The sequence below is a fragment of the Pithys albifrons genome, chromosome 4, assembly GCF_047495875.1.
Source record: "Pithys albifrons albifrons isolate INPA30051 chromosome 4, PitAlb_v1, whole genome shotgun sequence".
NCBI classification, from domain to species: Eukaryota; Metazoa; Chordata; class Aves; order Passeriformes; family Thamnophilidae; genus Pithys; species Pithys albifrons.
The window spans coordinates 76,626,880-76,642,471 of NC_092461.1; the positions used below are offsets into that span (position 1 = coordinate 76,626,880).

Here is a 15,592-nt window from a genome sequence, read left to right on the forward strand (position 1 = left end):
TGTTACAGGAAGTTGGAATCAGATTTCCATTCAGTTAAAACAAAAGTGAAACTCGTTACCAGAACTTGGGATATCAAACGTTTTCATCTAGGGTAGTATGTTTTTAAAAAATAAATCATTGCAGTGACCTGGAAACACTGACACAGAACCACCAAGACTTCAGTATCAGGTTAGAGCTGTCTGTAGCTCTAAGGGTAGTGATGGAATGATTGTTTATTTCTGTGAGACAAAGCTAGATAGTTTCCGTCAGCAATAAGAAATCTAAAGTTTGCGTATAGTATTATTCTCTTTGGAGATGGAAGCAAGACTGACCTTAACTGTCATTGTGTAACGGTGCAGGCACAAGCCCAAGTTCATTGATAACTATTTGCAGAACAGCTCCTGACAAGGCTAAGGTAGGAGAGGAGGCCTGACCAGTGGAACATTGGGAACTCAGCTGGCCTCGTGCCTGGCTCACTAGGGCACTCTGCACCACTGCCTCTGTGAAGCTCAGTGGAAAGCTTGTACTGCTGATGGTGAAGCTGGCATTGTGGGCACCAGTGACAGGGATCAAAAAGGTGGCAGCCATTCCATAGTTGGAAAATGCGGAGCTAAACCCAGTACGTTGTGAATTGCCATCTGTCTCTGTCTAAGTTCAGGCACTACTACTAAAGGTACAGAAGCCATGCTTGTACTGTGAGCTGTGCCTTACACAGGCTGTCAATAAAATTACTCTTCTGATAGCTCCTCAGTATGCTCAGACTGGATTCCCACAGCTGTGTATACACAGATATCTGCATCACTTTGGTGTGATACTTACTACATATATGCTTGTTTCACTGTGTAAAATGTGTGGTAGTTAGGTAATGCAACATTACAAAATCAGGTGATACTTCACTGAAAAATGCTGGTCTCTCTGCATCCAGTTTAATGGACTAAAATGTTTCTCAAGTTCATTGTTTTATGGTCACCTTCCTCCTTATTACATGGATCCTAAAGATTTTGTGTTAGTTTTTAAAACTAGTCTGGAGGTTCCTTCTGTAGTCTTGCAGTTCTTTTTGTTTTGGGACACTGAAGAAAGACACGATGGGAAAGAAGAACTTCTGCAAAAGGAGTAAAGCTGAAATGTCATCTCCAAAAATGGTGGTAGAGTATCCAGACAGATGAGCAAATTCACCTTAGAACGTACTTATTGGCCAAGTCTGTTGAATGAGAAATAGAGTATGGCAAAATTTATGCATAAGAGCAATCTGCTTCTTACATTTTTGGAAAGCCTGTCACTCAGTGGGTTCAATTACATTGTTCAGTAAAATATGCTCTGAAAACTGTGGCAATCTGCTTTCAGTGTTTCTTGTTAATTGTGAAAGTGAGTGTGTGGTTCTGGTTAAACAAAACAAAAAAACGCAACAACAAAAAAACCAAACCAAACCAACAAAAAATCCCCACAAATAACAAAGAACCTCAACAAAAACACCCAAACCCCATCCTCCCTTTACAGTCAATTTACTGCAAGTAGGTTATAAGAAGTGTATCTCATCCCTTGTCTTCTATTACTGACAAAATGATGGTATCTTAAAGCTGCTTTTTGTTAAAAAAGTAAACTGCTTATTTCAAACAAGGTTCTTTCTCCTGTATTTTTAAGTAGAGTTCATGAAGATTGTCATAGCTCTATCTCTGCCAGCATAGCTTTTCTACAGGGGAAAACAAGTAATGGTCATAGAACCTTTGTTTAATTTCTTTTTTAGTTCTCACATTGACGCTGTGGAACTGTTTTGGTGCTTATGGATGTACTGTGGTTACAGACAGTATTTCCTAACCACGCCCTTCAAGAAATGAGTAATGTAGAGGTGCCAGGCTGTAAAGGTTGGGCTCACTGAGTGTGGCTGTCCATCTCACAAACTCAGTACTAGTGACAGAAGTTTTTATTTAATCTCAAGCCCTCAAGAACTGAATTAAAGTTGCTTTAAAACTAGTATTCAGTTACAAATGAACATCCCAAAGGTTAACAGCAACAAACTCAAGTGGGTTTTCTTTTTTCCTTAGCTTCTGACTAGCTTTTTGTTCCTTATATAATGGATAAAACTTGAGGTTTTTTGTTTTTGTTACTTACTAGTAGTGTGTAATTGCTGTGCTAATAAGTGTTTGGCAACTAGGAAACCTGGAAGTACACAGGAAAGTGAACCTCACTGTAAATCTGGCAATTTATTTGTAGTACACCTTCTGCAATTCTGAATGTCTCTACACAGCAATAGGGCAGAGGAATCTTAAGAAAATACTTTTTTAGGGGAGGCTTTATGTCTTAAGTCTGTATTTGTTGTTGCTTGTTTAGTCACACAACTGTGCTTTCAAAGGATGCAAGAAAAGTCCATCTGGGTTTTTAGATTATTTTGATTTCCTTCAATTTGCTGTAAGTTTTAGATAAAGATTTAAATTGCTCAAATCATTTATCAAACCAGAGCATTAGAGCATAATGGCATCTAATTCAATCCTGCTAAAACAATATTATTGCAAATACCATTTTAATAACTGTTTTACTTTGCTGCTTAATAAGAATGCAAAATACCATTTTATGTTTCAGTCCTCTATCCTCTCTGCCTCAGGAGAGTAAAATACTGCTATTTCTCTAAGTGGGTGGTTCCTTAACTATTTGATAGCATACCAAATGTATTAAACAGAAACTGCTTAATAACAGATCTTTTGCAGTGGCATGTCTGATTTGTATGAAACATTGCAGTAATTGGCTTCATTGGTACTGTCAGAGTGCACTTTAAATGAAAGTGACAGTAACTACTCCAGACTTTTTTCATTTTGTTAAGGGTAAAACTATTAGACAGTAAGTGACTTACTAGTTTTTCTGCTTTCAATTAGTAACCCAATTTTATACTCTTTTAATTATCATTTAATTGGATTCCCACCTTAAACTCAAAGCCTGACAGCCAAACCAGCTGATTTAGTAATTTGGCACAATTGAGGAGGTGAACATTTCTTCTATAAATATTTCTCCAGAGGGTATGTTTATGCCAGCATAGGAGCTCTTCTCTGGAAGTGGCAGATCTCCTTTAATAATTCATTTCTAGCCTCATTCGTGCCCAGCTCTGAATCCACTCTTTGAGTAGTGATTATAACTGAGGGGGCTGCAGCCTCCAAAGCAAAGCTTTAATGTAAACTGTAACCAGATAGGACATACAAACAGTTCTTAAATTAGATTGAAAAAAGTACTGTTGGTATATGTGTAAGTTGTCCCTGAAACTGTTCCAAGGGATTAATTGTCATGTCCTTGCATGTTCTTAATGGGAATTAGTGTTGTAACTGGCCTTTAAAAGTAAACCAGAGAACAAGGCAAGGATTGGGGATGCTTTTAAAAAGGGACTGGAAGGGACAAAGGAAAAGACTCAACGGTTTAGGGACTGACAGAGAAGTAGCACATTGGAGTCTTGCTGGACTGGAAGAAGTGGTCTTTCCTGAGCCTTCAGTTACAGCTCTCTCCCCGCTGCTGGCAGGCAGAGGAGTCACGAATACACCAGCAAAAAAAAAAACAATAGCAAGGACATGTTGCTCTCCTATAACTAGTCCTGAACTCAGAACATGGATAACATCATCCCCTCTGGAGTTCATTGCATGAGTGTGTTTAAAAAAATGGTCCACCATCTGTTGGCTGGGCTTCTCTTTTTGTCAGCTTTTGGCTCCTCTGTTTTGGGAGTGCAGAGGGAGGGCTGTTTACATCAGCGTTAAATGAGTTAGAAGAGGAATCTCTCTTTCAACGGCCTTCTGTAATCCTCAGGGTTAAATGTTTTCAGCTCATAGTTCAGTTGCAGTTATTTGTAGCTAGCATTCACATTTGCTCTGTAATTCAATTTAGATGATGCTGCTTGGCCTAAATTGGAGCAGACTAGTAGAAAGAGCTTGGTCTGTGTAGACACCGATCACTAACTCCATACTTAAGGTCATCCAAGTAGAGCTATAAATATTTCCCCTCAGTTTTAAGGTATAGTTATCTGGCTCAAATTCACTTATGGAATTGTGATTGATACTGTAAGATCTTATTTGTCAGATTTCTCAACTACTAAGAATGCTGACTAGCAACTTTATTGTAATCACAGAAATACTGTAATATACTCATTAATCCATGTGTTTTTGGTTCCAGCTGTTTGCTAGTTATTTATTTGAGTCTATTTTCTGAAGAGCTTCTAGCTACACACTCTTCAGAGAGATGAGATTTTATTCATACATGTGTCTGCTTATAGGTGAGGAATTTGAAATTGGAGCATGAGCAGGAGAAAAACAAGATCTTGTCAGAAGCATTAGAGACACTTGCTACCGAACACCATGAACTAGAGCAGTCACTGGTGAAGGGATCTCCTCCTCTCAGCATCCTCAGTGAAGAGCAGTTCTATGATGCTGTTTCAGGTAAGGAATGATGTCCAGAATGCGAGTGTGTAGCCAACATGTGTGTAGTGAATGTATTGGGGGTGGAGGATGGAGGTGGGACAGTGTCACTTTAAGTGAAATCTCTGCCTTTTTAACATGAACCTAATTTTAGGAAGATACTCTTTATGCCTTATGAGCAGAGCTCTAAAAATTTACCAGATTTCACCTGTAGAATTGTATTGTTTCACCTTGGCATGACAGAAGGTGCAAAACCACAGGACAGTAATTACAGGTGTGATTGCTTGGGTGTCTACATCCTTTTTTTAAATAGCAAAATTTAGGGCTCCTAATTTGGGAACGGTAACTGTATCTTGAAGCCTTCTGACTTGCTTTGTCCGTGGTGGTGTATGCTGTTTCCTTTGTCCATAAAATCCCTAGTCTTGAGGGATAATAAGGCTAAGAAAGGCTTGTTCCATTTCAGTTTTGTATAATCAAAGTGTTAGAGATGAAAGAAAAGGATGAATAAAAACTGTGTGTGCATTTCTGAAAGGTCTTTTCTTTCCCTGTCTGCTCTTCAGTTTAGTATCTTTCATAGTTTCATATGCAGAACATGCAAATAGTGATTTTGGAAGATTCTGAACTACATAAGTTGATTGCAACATGCATTTGTATAGAGATGTACATAGTGCAGCTCAGTAATGGCTTTAACTGGGTGATCCCAGAGCACAGAGCTGTCTGTAACTATGGAGGATCTGGTGAACATAATCTAACTGTAGCAGATAATGAGGTTGTGATGGCAAACTTCACAAGCAAGTTATGGGGTTACTTTTTCTGTGAGCCGAACTGTCTGATGCTTCTTACAGATGAGAAAAACAGCATTCCCAGAGTCCTTGGTAGGTGTTCTGCAGTGGGAAACTTGAGCTGGAAAAAAACTGGCAAAGTGAGGTCTATGGAATGGAACACAGTGAATCAACAGCAGACGTTGCTGCTTGTCACAGTAACAAATTTATCAAGCCTTCAAGGAGGAGAAGAGACTAAGGAATGCTAGAAACAGGTCCTTCAACCAGAACCAAAAGAACAATTCTGCTGAAAGGCTTCAGGCTCTTTTTATTGTCAGCAAAGCAGAGAACAGTTCTTTATTGGATGCTACTGGAATGTTGACTCTCTAGCCAGGCTTGTTTTGTGTATATGAGAGAATATTCAGCTATAAGGAGCTGTTAGTCTAGACACTTCGTAACTCACCCAATAACTAAATATTGTTGAATGAAAATGTCCTAAGCCACCTCTGTAGTTTTCAGAGAGGTGTTTTTGTCCTTGTAAGCTATGAACAAATCTCATCAAGTGAATTTGAACTTGTTGAGTGCATATATATACACGTATATATAAAACAACCCCAACCATCATTTCTCTGTCCTTCAGGAGAAGTTACTTGACATAATTCATCTTAATTGCATTTTAAATAATTTTCTGTCACACACTCAGTTTCTTGGCTATCTGTCAATTTCATCGGACTGTTGTTAGATTCCCTTCCTGGGTTGTTCACATTTCATGCTTTGCAGAGATTATGGTCTTCTTTGTGTCTAAAGGCAGATGTGGTAAGAAAACAGAGAAATGTGCCTTTTTGCTGACTGCTGCTTGCATGTTATCACTTTCACTATAAGCACAAAAGGAATTAGTTTTTGTTGGTGTGGTCTGAGGTGAGGTTTTTTTACTAATCACTGAGATTCTGTTAAAGCTTTATAACCTTCTTGCTTTTCTGATATGTCGACGGAGTCTCAGGTACAAGGCTTCTTGTCTCTGTATGACAGTAATGCAGTGAGAGCAGAGAATTTGGGGATATTTGACCCTGACTTAGAGTTTGTGAATGTTTGTCTTCTTTCTCAGGCTAATGAGATGAGAGGTATGATCATAAATACTTTCATAACAGAGAGCAGTGTGTAAGCCTAATTGTCAGAAGCTAAAAATGTTTATGTTCCTGGAAATCTAAATTGCTACGACTTTGTCTTTAAAGCTTTTGATTAACCTGATTTGCAAAATGATAGCATTTAATTAAATTATATTGACTTTGGACAAATTCATGAATTACCTTTCAAGGCTATATAGGAGATTGAGAAAACACAAATATATTTTAACAGAGTGATATAACAAGTTAGAACATCTGTCAGTGGAAAATGCCATTACTTACAGTATTTCTTCTATTAGAATACCATCTTTTTCTACTTACAGTTCTCTGAATTTTTAGATCTCTGCTGTAGGAGTGAGTTTAGAAGTGAGAGCATTGCATAACTAGGCTTGCACTTTGAGCTGAGGAGTTGTTAGTTTTAACTTGACAGGTTGAGAGAAGAAGTCATTGCTGCTTTTTGTTTTGTTTTTTAAAGGAATGTTGTCTGCATATAAGACACTTCGTGTTTACTCTCAATGAAAGTAGCACTAGTGGGACAATTCAGAGCAATGCAAGACTTTCAAACAGGTTTTTGAGGAAGTATATCAAAAAAGTTGTATTCATGGCAGCAGCAACTTGCCCTCATTTAGCTCACATTGTAGAGAAATCCAATTGTTCCTGAATTAAGCTGAATCAGAAGATACAGTCCCATTCCTATTTGGTACTCAGCCCATGGTAGCAGAGTAGAGCTACTCTCTGAAGAGACCACTACCAGAAATGTATCTGTTTCAGCTGTCAAGTTCTCAGCACCATCTGTTCTGCTTGAAAACCTGCTCCAGCCAAGCCATGCTACCTGCTCATATTGTCATAGACTGACTTGGTGGCTGTTAAATCTGTGTTGTGTACTTCTGTCTATAGAAATTGTGGCCACAGCTACAGAAATACCCTTTCTTTTCCAAAGCTGGAGTGGGGAAAATGTTTGTAATTTGATAAGATTACTTACTGAAGCTGGTGTTTCTTTTCTGTAGTCTCTTCTCTTTTTATTTTTGAAGTGATATGTTATTGTCAATGCTTTCTGACTGTTGCAGTAACTCCTAAATCCTTGCAATGGCAAAGCATTGGACACGGACTGTGAAAGGAAGAACCTATGGGAAGTGGGAGTTACTTGTGTTGCCAAAGCATGGTTAAGAACAGCAAAGTTAAGGGTGTTATTAATCTGAATTCTGATAGTGATTGGTCAGTTAACAGTGCATCCTGGTGTGCTGATCCTCTCATCATGGGAGGTGTAGAAATGTGTCATTAAACTTAATACCACACAGTGCTGGAGATCTTGCTTTCAGGATTGAATGCTTAACATGTGTCAAACTCTTCTATGTTTAAAGCAGGATGGGGCAGAAGGGGAGGGCACTGGGGAAGCGAAGAGGTATGAAACAAGTAGCAAAATTTAAAAAGATCAACACCATTTCCTAGAGAGCTGGAGAAGTTACTAGCTTTGGTTAAGAATACAAACCTGAGGAGCATATGAAAATGGCATGCAAATGCAGAGTCCATCCACATAGCCGAAAAATAGCTAAGCAAGTCAAGAATTAAAGGGTGAAAGTACCTAATTTTTGCTTTGCAGATAAGATTCCCTACTCATATGCAAATTGTGCACCCAGTTTGGGAAGAGCTTAGGTCTGCTTTGGTTTTTCTCTTTAACCGGTTTTATCTGAGAGATGGGGGAGTTTTTTTCTGCAAACACAACTTTTGTGTGTGTTGTGTGTGTTATTGATAGGTTTACATAGATGCAGTCTTACAATAAAATTGGTTATTTAGCTACAGAAATATTTGGAGTACACTAAAGCTAACCTGTCATAGTACAGCTTCAACTGGTATGTACCACTGCTGGGTGCTGTGTTTATAAATAACACTCTTAAATGGTATGAGAAGTAGTAGACTACTTCTGTTGCTTTTGCTCTTCTCCAGTTATCACATCATACAAGAGTAGAAGTGGTACAAAAAACATAGAAACCTATTGCCCTCCCTTCCTTGTTTAGACTAGATTGTCAAGTGGCTTGTTCTGACTGTGTACCAGAAATACTTCCCAGAGTCTGCAAGAACACTGCTGCCTGTGGAAAAGAATTAATTCAAGTATCTCAGTGGGATGGGAAACACCTGGTCAGAATTCAAACCCAACCCTGCGAGTGGTTAAACACTACCTTTCTCAGGTGTATTTATTAATCAAATACATTGCCCAAACTTTTCTGTCTGGATCTGAAGATTTTACCAGTTGTTGCTATAGGAGATGAACTCCCCTGAGTTAAATTTCTGTCATTGCTTAGGCTCTTTCCCCTTGCTTTCCCACTCTTGCAAAATGTAGCTGGTGTTTTTACTGTTACTCTTTCAGGTTTCAGGAGCTGAAGAGCTTCCTAGTCAGCCCAATCTTGTCTCAAAGATCAGTTAAAAATTTTGGTTTATGAACAGGAACTCTTACTCCTTCTCCGCTCTTCTTAACAGCCCTCCCCCCTTCTTAACAGCCCTCCCCCCTGCCAAGTTCAATAGAAAAAAGAAAACCCTCATTTTCTGCTAGTCATCTGTTTGACAGCTGCTCTGTAGAAACTTGTGAATATAAATCTTTTTTTGCAATGACGGGGGAGTATGCAAATCTTAATTCAGAAAAGAGTTCGCTGCAAGTGCACAAGGAAAAGCTTCGTTCAAGTTGCTTGTTGATCTGTGCTCACTATGCAGTACTGGGCTTGTTCACTTACACCTGAACAAGCATTCAAGGCTTGTTAAGCTCACTGGGTTAAAAGAGGTTTAGGGATCAGAGTCTGAGATCTTTGATGGCAGGAGCTGTTGCTGACATACTTTCTCACTTTCTCAGGAAAATGGATGAGATGTCTCTAGAGAGCAATTTCTTAAGTGTTGTGTTTCATTCTATTACCGTTCTTTACTGTATAGCATGCTCTCATATTAAGTAAGGCATGTGCTGTGGAGAAGGCTGGCTAGTCAGTATCTAAGCTCTGGAGAGGTTTGCAGGTGTGGAGCTCAGTTCAGCAGAATTGTCTCTCAGCATTTTAAGGTCAGCATTAGGAAAACTGATCATGTGTGGTGTTTAAAAATCCTTTGTATACTGAGAAGCATATCCAAGAGTTCTGGTGAAGCTTACCTGTTCTTCCCTTTCTGCTTCTGGAGTCCTAGGTCTGTTGCAGAAACTCAGATTGAGGAAATTTGTGTGTCATGATTCTTGTCTGAAAGCAAGGCAGTCCCAGATGGTACAGGAGAAGAAAGGACCCTACAGGAGGCAGACTTTGCTTAATGTTCTCGGGTTTATTTCACGCGTTTCTTATCACACATTCCGTTGTCACAGTTGAGCATTTCTTTCAAAAGAGAGATTGAATACACCTTGAAGGGATTTATAGCTTGTCATGTGGGAATACTGAGTGCTAAGTTGTGTTACACTGCTAGAGTGTCTCTTCCTTTCCAATATTTGGATATGCCGGAAAATGGTGTTTTCCTGACTACTTGGGCGTATGATCTCTGAAGAAATCTGTATTTTATGTAAGAGACTTGTCCAAAAGTAAAAATGCTTCTTCTTATCCTACTTGTTATATATAGTACCCACCAAACTAATGCTTTGATATGTTATATCATAATTTGGCACAGAACTAGACTGACAAATTTGGGGAAAATTGTGAGAAGATTCTCTGGAGTGCCAGTCCACTTTTTTTAACATATCCTCAGCACCAGCTGGCGTTCTTTTCATTCCCTAGCAACTGGGTAGATTTCAGTAATTTCTTGATGAGGATAGGGGTGGATGTTTTAATGAAAGCAAAGATGTCCTTTATGCTTCTAGATCTCTCTCTAGAGAGAATGAAGACATTGTGACACAGCCCATCCATTCATCAGGATTTTGTCCTGTTCTTGACCCTTCTGTAATCTGAATGTAGTAGACTGTCCTCTTGTCACTATTCCCTTCAGTAAAGCAACACATAATTTACACGTTCTGGAAAAGCTACGTAATTTTTAAAGAGAAAACAAGAAAACACCTGGCAGTAAACAGCTGTGACTGAGATAATCTTTTTGGATGGACTGCTACTTCAGCATGTTTTGATTACTAGTTTTGAATTAGAATGAGTGTGTGAGAGAATGACTAATTTTGCAATTATTTCTCTGGGAGTTTGCAGCCAAGAGCAGTAGCATATGCTGAAAGCAGTCTATGGCAGGAATAATGTCTACTACAGCTTAGGTCTGCTTGTTTTCAGGAGCAGTGAGGCTTGCATGAAGCTATTTACCATTCAGTGTTGTACCTGGTTTCTGCTAAAGGATTTTTCAAATGGGATAGAAATTGATGTATTGAGCTGTTCCCTTACTTCCTGGAACTTGCAATTAGATAATCCTTTGACAATCTTGTCAGGTTTGAAAGAAAACATTACACAAAAATACAGCTTCTTGCCAAGAAATTATTACTTTCTGATTTGGAGCAAGACTGTTTCTTCTCTAGAGCTGGACAAGCACTACCTGACCAAACACTGACTGGAAAGAAAATGGTCTTGTTGATGTCGGGTTTAGTTTTAGATGTGATATGGATTGTACTATTAACCTGCCTTGCATAGTATGAAGTTTATCTTGTTGATTGGTGAGCTTATCATTTAGACTTTGCTGGGACTTATGTAGTTGGTGTAATCTGCAGACAGTACCTCCTCCTGTTCTTTGGTACCTGTTCACTTAGTTGGAAAGGGAAAGTTGATAAACAGCAGTGAGTGTTTCAAGAACTTAGACCTAACTGAAGTCATTACTGGAACGTCAAGGAACCTGTTAGTGAGGTAAGGTACTGGCATCTGTATGGCACTAGCACTTGTCATAAGCAAGTTCTAGTAGATTCAGTTTAATAAAAATGTTAGATTTTGGCTCTGCTTGATAGGGGATTGCTAATGTACTATGTTCTTGCTTACTGTGCAATTTCTAGATACTGAGCTGCAGCGGTCTGTGGCAGCACGAGTTACTTACCAAAGGGTTGCTGTCATCAGGACACAGTAGCCTACTTAGGTTTCAGTTTTTTACACAGAGGGGAGATCTGTTGGTGACTGAAGTCTAGCACTGGCGGTAGATTCATTAACATGCACCTGCTCTTTTGCAGATTCAGAATCTGAAAAATCACTAAGTGGGTTTGAAACAACAGCAGACTACTCATTAGAGGACAGCATGGATTCCAAAGATACAATAACTTCAAGCATGTCCGAAGAGAAGGTTTGTGGCAGTGGGGAGTCGCTGTCTAACGGAATCAAAAAACACAGGTAGGATGTTGTCCATTCTTAAAGTATTATGATATGCATTAGTGGTGAGTAAAAGACCACAGGAATCTGAAAAGCTAACAGAAAGCTTTTAAAACTTTGTAAGGGATGATTGTCAAGTAGTTGTTTGTGCTATGATTTCATAAAGAATGTTTTTCCAAGGCTGTTGTGCTTCCTTGTATCTTGTTTTTTTATGATGCTATCTGAATAAACGAAAATAAAATATAATGTGCTATTTAAAAATGAGCACACTTGGTTTTTATTAGGTCTTATTGAAATCTTTGTGAATTTTAATTTCTTCATGTATCTTTAATGACCTATCCCTCCTATTGCCTCTTTAATTTCCAGTCATTTGATCCTTCTGTTGGTATTAGGAATGAATGAAAAATATTGCTAGCCTGGCATCAGAAACTCAAATGTGAACAAAGGGAGTCTTATTCTAAAAGTCTCATCCATGTTTTATGTGCTTATTTTGTGTTGTCAAATGATCCATTTTTGTTTGTTTCCTTGCTGATAAAGGAGGACAATAGGTCCGGAGTTAATGAGATGTAACAGACACCACTATTCTCCGGTTTCAGTGAAAGGGCAATATAACGTTTGTGCTACAGATCAAGCCAGACTTCAGCAGGCTTCAAGAAGATTACTTTGGCAGCATTTTGGATATGCAGAATGATGATGGGAATACCAAACATCTGTAAAAACAGAGAACTAATATCTAATTTTAGAGAAGCAAGCAAAACCGGCTTTAATTACTTTAACTTGAATAGTTAAATTGCAACAACTGTTGAAGTGTATGGTAACCCTCAGAGACGTGATGTTTCAAGGTTCAACCTCTACGTGTCCCATACTAGGCAAAGACTAAGGCAAATGAGTGCTTGGGTGGAGTAATGGGTGGTTTGGGAAGATAACAACAAGCTGACTAAGCATGTTGCTTTGCACTCTTGTGCTGTTTGCAACATGGTATTTATGGCCTTGGCCAAGTGCCTTCCCTAATTAGAGCAGGAAGTTCAAGAGGAGGGGCGAAGCAGTAGGTGAACACAATCTGAATTGCATGCACTACCTTGGAAACAACGAGGAGAAAAAAAGCAATTCATAATCAGCATGAAAATGATGGTGCATGTTGACTTGCATTGTCATGAGGAGTTTTTACAGGAATTGATTTTTCTGTTTACTGTAAAAAATAAGTAACTTGGCAAGTTTTCATAGTGCTGCGCTGTGCTGTCAGAACTGTAGGGAGCAGGTGACTGGAAGAGCATTTCAGATCTGCTGGTTTTATAAAGGCTAATGAAAAGTAATAGCCAAATCCCTCTGTGTAAGTTGTTTCTCTGAATTGCATGTCTTAGAGCGTATAGGATGTTGGAGTAAAATGAATGCATAAATTGTCTGGCTAATAATTTACTGCTGAAGAGAATGGGGAACTTTTTTGGATCTGTTTTATGTATCAATCAGAATGTATGGCCATATTTTATGGGACTAAATGGCTATAGAGCACATTAGAGATGAGCTGTAATGTCAGGCTTTTTTACCTGGCAACTTGGTGTCACATTGGGATTTGTCCACAAATATATTGATGCAAACTGTTTCTCCCGAGTGTTCAGATAATTTAAACTGTACCTCCAAGAGAACCTTCTCAGGGGATGGGAGGTGGGTGGTGTTTCTAGTCTCATTTCTGAGGCTGGTGGTGTTGGCAATGTTTGGCCTGGTACAGCATCTGTTTGATGTGACTTCAGAACTGTGTTACCCTACCTAGCGCTGCTGGTTTCAGTTTTTGCCTCTTTTAGTTTGAGGACTTGTTTTAACCCTGTGCATGTGGTCAAATATGCTTTGTCTGTGATGCCACCTGCATCCTTTTCAGAGCAGAGACTGTAATTTCTTGATGCTGTGCGAAGTGAGGGGTTCAGAATGTTTTGACAGCACTTAATTTCATCCTTAAACCCTTGAGTTTGCTTACGGCTGTTTTTTTAAACTTCCATTTGTGTTAACCGTATGGAAACAAGTCAGTTAGAGAATAGACCAGATTAATTTCTTTTGCTTAAAATCTCCATTCCTTCTGTAGCTCCTCAGATGAATAGAGGATCTGCAGTTGCATTTAGGTTCCACATGAGAGTACCTAACAATGTTTAGCCATCAATATAAATAAGACTATTTCCTATCTTCATCTAGAAAACCTGAACTCTAATCTGTGCCTCAAGTATTACTTGAGTGGTTGAGAATTTTCTGCACAGAGGTGGAGGTTGCTTTTTGGCTGGGGGTATATACATGCTTCGAGTTTGAAAATGTAGGAATGAATCTGTTGGTTCCAAGGAATTAAGTGTTGGGAAATACATACACAGATAGATGAAGCCAGTGCTGTGTATAATCTGCTGTTTTATTCTGGAATTTTTTGTTGGTTTTTTTAGTGTAGTTTGCATCCTACCGATTGTTCACAAATTGTTTTGAGAGCAAACTTAGTTTTTGTAAACTTTCTGGGAGAGAATTTGAGATATAGGAGAAGAGTACATTAAATAATCTAGAAGCATTCAAATGACTTCTTTTTAAGAGGGTTCTTTTAGCCTGAGACAAACTTTAAAAAAAAAAAAAAAAACAAACCCCAACAAAATGTAACAAAAAAACACCCCTCAAAAAAGTTAAAGCAAACAAACAAATCCCCCAAAAATCCACTGCATGAAAATTGTTCTCTAAGTGCCAACATTTAGCAACTATTTGTCACCGCTGTTTCCCTCTTATTGCTGAATTTTGTAGTCAGCTTTCCCTTTGGTCCCTGCATTGAGGGCCTTTCAGAATGCAAACATATTGGTGTTCAAATTTTGGGAGCCAGGAGGTTATTTGTTCAGGTTTCCATGAACAGCAAACTAAACATGCCTTTTTTACACACGATGTCTCATTCCCCAAAAGATTCGAGTAGTTGATCTGCAATTGGTAATGCTTGTTAAACAAAAACAAGTGTTTTTGTTTAAGTGAATGTTCCTAAATACATCTCATTGGTTCTACTGCACAGAAATTTCAGCGGGTGTTTGTGTTACTTTAAAGCTAAAATTAACTTCCTGAGTTGTTTTTAAAATTGACATCTGGAAGAAAGGTTTTGCATTCACAAACCTTTCCTTTAATCACAGGGAGTGTGTCAAGGTTAGTAGGCCTCAAGTCTTGGCTGCCTGTCATTTTTTCCACATGTCCTTACTTGTCCCTGGGATCCTTCTTGGTGGCTTAAAACTGCTTTGTTTCTTCACTATGTGTATGTGTTAGATGGAGGAAAGAACTGACTCCCATAGCAGGTTTGACTGATACAGGTAACAAATAAAGATGAGTGGCTGAACCTGAATGCCAACTTTCAAGTAATTAAACAAATTGAACAAAGGGACAGGTTAACTTCAATAAAAATGTAAGTTTTAACATGTAAGGAAAGCAATCCCTGTGTACACTTCAGCAAAGTAGAGGTACATGAGTGTGTTTTCATGCAGAAGGTCTTGCTGAAACACCAGTATCCACTCTGCTAACTGCCTTCATTAAAAAATGCACACGAAAAACAAGTAAACACTACAAATGAAGATAAGACTGAATACTTGGAGGACACTGTCCCCTCCTGGACATTTGTATCAAAGCATCCACAGAGGGGGTTTATACTCGACGTTATTCATGATAATCTGTTTGACAAAATATTTTTGTATTAAGTGAAAAATCAGAATAGGGAGCGAGTGATGATATATTGGTCCATTAAAATAAATCCTCCTACCCACTCATTCTCTGCATGGAAGCTGAATAAAACAAGTCAGTGTTGGCCTGTTACCTACCTGCTAACACAGTAGTTTGGTACCACGAGGAGTTCAGACATATGACTAGGGTTTTGATTGGATGGGGCTTGTATTTAAGGAGCGTAGCGTTTTTTGGTTTTGCTTTCTCTGAAAACTGAAGCATCGACCCTGGTGAAGGTGTTTCAGTAGCAGAAAAGTATGGGAGGTAACATAGCTAGTAGATCTACTGAAACAAACAATTTAGACTAAGTATTTTTTTATTCTTGGCTGTGTTTCTGTTCATCAGAAAAGTGCAGTGGAGAAGAAAGGTACAGCCTGTTCACACTCTAAAGATAATGGTT

General features: G+C 38.7%; 1 protein-coding gene across 5 annotated transcripts in view; it reads left to right on the forward strand.

The window, feature by feature from the left end:
- OSBPL1A (oxysterol binding protein like 1A) overlaps positions 1–15,592 on the forward strand; it is an 82,940-nt gene that overhangs the window by 41,945 nt on the left and 25,403 nt on the right. For 4 of the 5 annotated variants that reach the window (XM_071554656.1, XM_071554655.1, XM_071554653.1 and 1 more), the window contains 2 exons: positions 4,224–4,386; positions 11,349–11,505. In XM_071554656.1, coding sequence (XP_071410757.1) covers positions 4,224–4,386; positions 11,349–11,505 — 320 coding nt within the window. The remainder of the gene's footprint in view (positions 1–4,223; positions 4,387–11,348; positions 11,506–15,592) is intronic. The other variant, XM_071554657.1, reaches the window with a different exon arrangement.